Source organism: Mercenaria mercenaria, chromosome 12, assembly GCF_021730395.1.
Source record: "Mercenaria mercenaria strain notata chromosome 12, MADL_Memer_1, whole genome shotgun sequence".
Classification (NCBI taxonomy): Eukaryota; Metazoa; Mollusca; class Bivalvia; order Venerida; family Veneridae; genus Mercenaria; species Mercenaria mercenaria.
The window spans coordinates 60,578,836-60,588,200 of NC_069372.1; the positions used below are offsets into that span (position 1 = coordinate 60,578,836).

Here is a 9,365-nt window from a genome sequence, read left to right on the forward strand (position 1 = left end):
ATCAATTACAAAGAAATGGAAGCAATTTTAAACCTACAATAACAAAAAAGTAAAATTCTTTTAACTCTCTAGAACCCAATGTAGCACATCTGCTACATACAATTTGAAATAATGACAATTTGATAAAAAAATTACAAATTACAATCCATATTGTGTTTTTTCTAAAGAACTATCCTTTTTAAAAATGTTAGAACTATCCTTTACGCTTAGTTGTGGAATTGCGCGGTTACGTCCCTTTGTTATAAATCCGCCATTTGTAGTACTAAAAAAGGTCTAGAAAGGTCAACTGATTTTCAAGTGTAAATACAGGGTTTAAACAGGTAAATTTTATGTTATTGTCATTTTTGTAAAATTTAAGACTATATCTGTACATTAGTTAATGATTTTCAATATAGGAATTTACAAGAATGGCAGAAATTGCATCAGAATTCCACCGTAGCAGATCTGCTACACTGGGCTCTAATGTTTGCTGTCATTTTTGTACTCAGATTTTGTTTTCATCGGAAGTTTGAATTATCTTAACACAAATTAAGTTAAACCTTGAAACTTATTCTATGAATTACACTTTGTCATGTTTAACTCTAATTCTGACTTCTTTGCACCATAATTTCCTGATTTTTTTGCATAATTTTTAATTTATTTTTTATACATTTCAGGGATGTCAGATAATGGCTCAAAGGCCGAAAAGAGACAAACACATCCGTGATTTCGCGGAATACTTTGATGGCAATAGCAGTGATATAGAAGATCTATCTGACAGTGATGATGATATGACAAAAGTTCTGGAAAATGTAACTAGTGATAGTGATACTGATAGTGACAATGAACCATTAGTAAACTTGAAACGTAAACGACCAAGCGGCAGTCAGACAGCTAATTCTGGTGATGATAAGGCTAGTTCAGAAGATGAAGATGATGATATTCCTTTGGCCCAGTTAGTCGGTAACATCACTGACACACCTGTTCCTGTTTCTGTGTGGACATCATGTGAATATCGGGCTCCTAACAGTTCTTTTACTGGTGATACAGAGGCCATCCCAGAAAACTTACTCACGCCTTATGCCTATCTAAAAAATTTCATAACTGATGAAATGTTTGATGCTGTTTCTACTGAAACAAATATGTACAGCATGCAGAAAGATGGAATAAGTTTGAATACCACTGCAAAAGAGATTCAAATTTTAATTGGCGTTTACCTTCGAATGGGAATTACCAAGGTACACAAGCTGAGAGCTTATTGGGAAAGTTCAACTCGTTATGGCCCTGTTGCCGACGTCATGTCTCGAAACAGATTCTTGAATCTTATTCGGTTGTTGCATTTCTCAAACAATCTTGATCATGCTGACACTGGCACTACAGACAAAATATGGAAATTGCGACCATGGCTAAATTCACTGCGAGAAAGATTCCTAAGCATGACTCCTGAGGAATGTAATTCAATAGATGAAATTATGGTGCCGTTTAAAGGAAAGTCATCCATTAAACAATACATTAGAGGAAAACCAAACCCTTGGGGCTTTAAAGTGTGGGGTAGAGCTGGAACATCTGAAGTACTTTATGATTTCGATGTATACCAAGGGAAAACAGAAGCTAATGATAATGAAAAATCACTCGGAGTTGGTGGAGATGTTGTGATGAAGCTTGTTTCAACTCTGCCAGAAAAGAAAAAATACAAAATATTTACTGATAATTACTTTACGTCAGTATCCCTTGTAAAAGCACTGAAAGAGAAACAGATTCTGTTTGTAGGAACGATAAGGCAAAATAGACTTAAATGTGATCTTAAATCAGAGAAAGAATTGAAGCAAAATGGTAGAGGTTCAGTAGATAGCAAAGTAGAAACAAGCAGTAATATTATTGCTGTTAGGTGGTATGACAATAAATCGGTCAATCTAGTGTCATCGTACGTGGGTGTAGAACCGGTTGAAGAAGTGCGTAGGTGGGATAAAAAACATAAAACATATGTTCAAGTCAATCGGCCTGCTATTGTTGTTGTGTATAACAGAAATATGGGTGGTGTAGACTTGTTAGACTCTCTCTGTTCACTGTATAAACCGCGTGTCAAATCAAGAAGATGGTACATGTACATTTTCTGGCACACAATAATGATGGCTGTAGTGAATGCATGGCTTTGCCATAAAAAACATGCAACTTTGCTTGGAACCAACTCTATGAAGCTTTCTGACTTTATCAATCATGTGGCTGACTCACTTATCGAGACTACGGTAAGAGTAGGCAGACCTCCACTTACTGCCGTTCTGAATTTTTCTCCACCGCAAAAGCTCAAAAATTCAAGTAGCAAACTTCCATCGTCTGCTAAACGTCTGGATGGAACAGGTCACTTACCACTTTATGAAGATAAGAGGCAAAGATGTAAACATTCAGGGTGTGATGGGTTTTCGTTCGTTAAATGTGTGAAGTGTGGAGTGCACTTGTGTTTCAACAGAAACAAGAATTGCTACATGCTGTATCATGTTTAAGTCATTTACATTAGAGCATGAAACTTGCAAACTTGTGCTTTAGTTTTGATATGTTGTTTGTGATCTTGTGAAGCATAAATAGAAAGAACTGTTGTTTAAGAATAGATTATAGCAAATGATCTCATCTCAATTCTAGTCGCATGAATAGAATGAACTGTTATACAAGTATGGATTGTAGAAACTGATCTCATCTCTAGTCGTAGTACACTTTAATTTATTGTTCTAGACAGTTTTATTGTTGATTTACAAAGTCAATATTAAAGTTTTGTTCATCAGTAATGAAGTTTGATTGAGTTTCATACACCTACTTTGTTAAAAAAACCTGTCAAAACCTAGTTTCTATTTATGTAGCAGATCTGCTACAATTCCGTAAAAGCCCCGCGTATCAGATCTGCTAAAGAAATTTTTTTTTTTACTATAGTAACGAGATAAAAAATAAACATGGTTTTAGTTTACCAAGGTCAATTTACTTAAAATAGCAAGTGATCAGAATTTTTCACATTTCACAACTGTAGTTGGGTTGTAGAGGGTTAAATTTTAATGGTGTGTCTGTAATCCATATTTTTTCTAGAAAAATTCTAACAAGAAAAGTATTACTTTTAACAGTTTATAAGCAACAAGAAAAACTTACACAATTAAACAGAGCTTCACTACACAGGCAGTAATTTTCTCAAGTTTACATTCCAAGCTTCCACGGCTTGTTACAGAAGGTCCTAAAATTCCTAAGTCAATCAAAGCAGGCCATAGAACTCACTTTACTAATACTAAATACTTTTACAAAGATTTCCAATAGTTGTGCACCAAGAGAAAACAAGAGGACCATGATGGTCCTGAATCGCTCACCTCTTCCCACATGACCCAGTTTTGAGTATGACGTCGTTTTTTCTATTATTTGACATAGTGGCCTAGTTTTTGAGCTCATGTGACCCAGTTCTGAACTTGACCCAGATATTATCAAGATAAAAATTCTGACCAATTTTCATGAAGATCAATTGAAAAATATGGTCTCTAGAGAGGTCACAAGGTTTTTCTATTATTTGACCTATTGACCTAGTTTTTTACGGCACTTGACCCAGTTTCAAGATTGACCTAGATATCATCAAGATGAACATTCTGACCAATTTTTATGGAGATCCATACACAAGTATGGCCTCTAGAGAGGTCACAAGGTTTTTCTATTTTTAGACCTACTGACCTAGTTTTTAACCGCACGTGACCCTGTTTCGAACTTGACCTAGATATCATCAAGATGAACATTCAGACCAATTTTCATACAGATCCTATGAAAAATATGGTCTTTAGAGAGGTCACAAGGTTTTTCTATTATTTAACCTACTGACCTAGTTTTTGAGGGCATGTGACCCACTTTCGAACTTGACCTAGATATCATCAAGATGAACATTCAGACCAAGTTTCATACAGATCCCATGAAAAATATGGCCTCTAGAGAGGTCACAAGGTTTTTCTATTATTTGACCTACTGACCTAGTTTTTGACCGCACATGACCCTGTTTCGAACTTGACCTAGATATCATCAAGATGAACATTCAGACCAATTTTCATACAGATCCCATGATAAATATGGCCTTTAGAGAGGTCACAAGGTTTTTCTATTATTTGACCTACTGACCTAGTTTTAGAAGGGAAGTGACCCAGTTTCGAACTTGGCCTAGATATCATCAAGATGAACATTCAGACCAACTTTAATACAGATCCCATGAAAAATATGGCCTCTAGAGAGGTCACAAGGTTTTTCTATTGATTGACCTACTGACCTAGTTTTTGATGGCACGTGACCCACTTTTGAACTTGACCTAGATATCATCAAGATGAACATTCTGACCAATTTTCATGAAGATCTCATGAAATATATGGCCTCTAGAGAGGTCACAAGGTTTTTCTATTTTTAGACCTACTGACCTAGTTTTTGATCGCACGTGACCCAGTTTCGAACCTGACCTAGATATCATCAAGATGAACATTCAGACTAACTTTCATACAGATCCCATGAAAAATATGGCCTTTAGAGAGGTCACAAGGTTTTTCTATTATTTGACCTACTGACCTAGTTTTTGAAGAAACGTGGCTCAGTTTCGAACTTGACCTAGATATCATCAAGGTGAACATTCTGACAAATTTTCATGAAAATCTTTTGAAATATATGGCCTCTAGAGAGGTCACAAGGTTTTTCTATTTTTAGACCTACTGACCTAGTTTTTGACGGCATGTGACCCAATTTCGAACTTGACCTAGATATCATCAAGGTAAACATTCTGACCAATTTTCATGAAGATCTTATGAAATATATGGCCTCTAGAGAGGTCACAAGGTTTTTCTATTTTTAGACCTACTGACCTAGTTTTTGACGGCACATGACCCAGTTTCGAACTTGACCTAGATATCATCAAGGTGAACATTCTGACCAACTTTCATAAAGATCCCATGAAAACTGTGACCTCTAGAGTGGTCACAAGCAAAAGTTTACAGACGCACGCACGGACGGACGGACGACGGACACCGCGCGATCACAAAAGCTCACCTTGTCACTTTGTGACAGGTGAGCTAAAAATGGGAAAAACTGTTTCGTTGTTATATGATACATGTGCTACATACATGACATACATCAGAAATTTAATAACAGTGCAAAAAAAAATGTTAAAAACATACAACAGAAAAAAAAGTGAGCATTTTACACAGGAGATAACAGATTATAATGCTAATATTATTAGAACATAATGATAAACCTGTTTAAACTGTTCATAAATATGAACCTTAAGCAATTGGTATTTTATCAGATATTCTGTTTGTGTCATTAAATAACTTAAAAGGACAGAAACTGCCACTTCATATAATTTTCATAAAAAATGTAAATTTTTATTACGCATCATATAAATCTTCATTTTAAAGATACTGAACACAAAGATGTTGGACTTACCAATTACAAAGACATAAATTAACATGAATTTTTTTCCTATTTTTCATAACAACAACAAGAAGCCAGCAAATTGGCTTGTTCTAATAAAGGAAACGTTCCCTCATGTCTGTGAACAGTAGGTGGAATGCAGTTTTTAACACTGACAAACACTACCATATACAATGAACAACAGAAGGTGACTCTTCACGTACAATGTCAGAAAATGTCTGGTATGAAATGAAACAAAAATGCATAAGAAAAAATTTAACACCAATTTTACACATCTTTTATATGATTTTTGTACTTTTATAAAAATATAAAGATGCATTCTATTGAAAGTTTTCTTTTTTTCTGGGAAATAAATCTTAAAACATGCCTTAAGAAATTTTATTGAATGTAAAACGCTATGAAATAACAGAGACATTCAAACCTTAAAACATGTTGCTCTGAACACTAGCTTTTTCTCAAGATAAACTCTTATGTATTCTCTGAGACAGGTATTTTTTTTACATAAAACATTCTCTTTTGATACCCTCAGAGGAAATTTCATTAATCTGTCAAAGTTTCTGTAGGCCTTCTATTTTTTATCATGTGTGTACTAGTTATAGTATTCAAACATTCTTTTCATTTACACAAAACATAACGGAGGACAAGCATAGTATATACAAAGCAGTAAAAATTGCACCTAGAACATTTTATTACAATTATATAACAGCTTTGTATTCTTACATCAAATAATAATAACTGCAAATTTTCACCTTTAAAAAAAGTTACGTACCTTACAAACTAGCATAAAAGTTAACTTTTCTTCATGCGTACCAGTAGTATTTTTCGCTTATTTATAATTTGGCAGAAATTCTTGTGTAGACTGAAATTTTCTCTTCTAATGTTCAACAAAAATGAAATTTAAATGTCAAAAAATCAATGGCAAAAGTTAACAAAAGGGGCAAGTTCATATGATAAATATTATTAACACTGTCACAGAAATATAGGAAGTAATTAATACAGTAAAAGTACTAGACTAAGTGTGCTCAATGAGCTGAAACAAGTGACATTTTAACCCTTAGCCCGCTAAGTTTCTGAAATAGACTGGTCCATCATTCAATTTGGGCAATCCCATTTATTATTTCTAGGGTTGTTCACTGAAAATTTACTGACTGAATAGCGAACAGTGCACCACATGATCAGTCTGCATGGAAGTGCAGGCTGATCTTGGTCTGCACTGGTCGCAAAGGCAGAATCACTTGCTGCCAGCGGGCTAAAGGTTAAGATAAACTATTACTGGAATACCCAAAACTAAAATAAGACATCTGACTGACGAGTCTAGAGAACCTTAATATTCTAAGTCAAAGTAGTAGCAAAGATCATAGTTCGAAAAAAATTCATCTTTCAGTTTGGACTGGCAGCCAAATGAGAACATTTCTCTATTTCAATTTCACTGTATTTAGTTTTAGAACTTAGCATCTAATCCTAGGAATAAACTCCCAAACTGCTAATCTACTAGACAAATATAATCCTCAACCATTATAGTAAACTTGGCTAGAAAGAAATTAATATCATTTAACACATATATATGCATTTTCCCATGGAATGTTCATTTACACACACTTTCAAAACAATAAAAGTATAATGTTTCTTTTAAATTGGCAGGTAAATATCACATCAAGCAGAAACTTTAATCATAAATTAAATGCTAGATTTTTGTTCACAGACAAAATAACATGTTTATCATTTGGAAAAAAAAATCTAATTCTAGGAGGAACCCTGTTTCTGATATTAAAAGATCATAGTATTTTCTAAAACAGATCAAATCTCAAGCAAAATAATGCAACATTTAATGCTAAACATACAAGTGTTTTATACACTGTTCCTGATAATACCAGATATGAACAAAATTTCGTCACATGTCAAAAATCTAGCAAGTAACTCGTCTACATTGAAAACTTAATTGAAATATGCAGAACAACTGAACAGCTTTCCCCAATACATATAAAATGTGTTTCTAATACAGTACTAAATGAGAGCATTTTAAGTACATAGTTTTAGGCCATTGAAAATACCAATCCTGATACCTGAAACATTATGGGCAAAAGTGGCAAACTTGAGGGGTGGGAGGGAGATAAATGGAATCATTGCAAAATGCAAAATAACATATATGAGCCGTGCCATGGGAAAACCAACATAGTGGCTTTGCGACCAGCATGGATCCAGACCAGCCTGCGCATCTGCGCAGTCTGGTCAGGATCCATGCTGTTCGCTAATAGTTCCTCCATTCCAATAGGCTTTAAAAGCGAACAGCATGGAGCCTGACCAGACTGCGCGGATGCGCAGGCTGGTCTGGATCCATGCTGGTCGCAAAGCCACTATGTTGGTTTTCTCATGGCACGGCTCTCATATATAAAACTTTGGTAAAATCATAGCGAGAATTTACAAAAATCAACAAAAAGTGTATAAAGAATCTGTAAATTCATGTATCACAAGGATGGAGAACTTAGGTATTCACAATATTACAAATCCAACAAACTGTAACAAAATGATTAATTTTGATATCGGACAGCAAATCCAGCTTATCCCATCATACATCTCTAATGTTATCAATTTTTGGTCTTCATTTCCAATTATGTTTAGTTAAAACAAGATAAAACAAAACATTAAAGGCCAAATACCAATTACAAAAATATATTTTGTTATGTTTAAACTCCATATTGTCTTTTAATTTCAGGGTGAGACACAGAGCAATTAGTATACATAACTGGTTAATCAAAAGATTATTTGAGCCGTGCCATGAGAAAACCAACATAGTGGGTTTGCGACCAGCATGGATCCAGACCAGACTGCGCATCCGCGCAGTCTGGTCAGGCTCCATGCTGTTCGCTTTTAAAGCCTATTGGAATTGGAGAAACTATTAGCGAACAGCATGGATCCTGACCAGACTGCGCGAATGCGCAGGCTGGTCTGGATCCATGCTGGTCGCATACCCACTATGTTGGTTTTCCCATGGCACGGCTCATTTAATCAAGATGCATAGTGAACAAGTATAAGGACCTGGAAAAAAGTTTTCTTAGTTTTGAAACACATAAAAATTCAACAAATTTTACCAGACAGTCTACTACTCTTGCTTTAAAATATGGAAAAACTGCATTCAAAGTGACCACTTAACACTCTGGGTGTATGATTAAAGTTGAATACTAGTAACAATTTTTGAATACCATTTAACAGTACTGTCTTACCATCTGAAAATGATAAATCTTCCTCTACAAATGCTGCAAATTACTTTCCTTGATAATAATGATTTGAGCCTTTTATATGGGAATACAGGACAATTATGACAATCATTTAGCAAGTTCTGAAACTATTTCTTAAAGTATTTGGTTCTGAAACAAGTCACCGAGATCTCTGTCTAAAATTGCATTATTTCTGAAGTTCATGTTAGATCACATGGATAGTCTGAAAGATAAGCTCAATTTCAACAATTTCAACATGTAAATTTGGAAGCGTTATAACTTAAATTCAAATTCTTCGTACAGGAATTTTAAAAACTTTTCTTTTTTTAAATTTGGAAGGGTTATAACTTAAATTCAAACTCTTTGTACAGGAATTTTAAAAACTTTTCTTTTTTTTAAACATCTCTTGATCTCGGACAACTGAAATCAAACCACAAGATTTCTTAAATCATCTGATTTGGAATAAGAGTTTTTTTTTTTAAATACCAAGATACATTGTTTCACTTCTACAGGGGTTACCCTGCTACTCACTTTTCTAGCCATTTGCTGTCGATCTAAGTCTGAGACTAAAACTTATTTAATATGACTGTCAAAATAAGGCTATTTTCTTCTGTAAAATTCTGATCAGGCTACTTCTTCACTGAAAATAACTCAAATTTTTTCTCACAAAATGAAACTCATCAGAAACCAAAATCTTCATAACATGCGTCTGAACTCTATGATCTACAACTGGTTTACTGTTCAACA

The 9,365-nt window shown here is 34.4% G+C and overlaps 1 protein-coding gene across 1 annotated transcript; it reads left to right on the forward strand.

The window, feature by feature from the left end:
* Positions 1-407: 407 nt before the first annotated feature.
* LOC123566254 (piggyBac transposable element-derived protein 2-like) lies at positions 408-8,137 on the forward strand. Its single transcript, XM_053520611.1, has 3 exons — positions 408-464; positions 657-2,225; positions 8,117-8,137. Exons 1-3 carry the CDS (start codon positions 408-410, stop codon positions 8,135-8,137), a joined length of 1,647 nt encoding a protein of 548 aa, XP_053376586.1.
* The last annotated feature ends 1,228 nt before the right edge of the window (positions 8,138-9,365 follow it).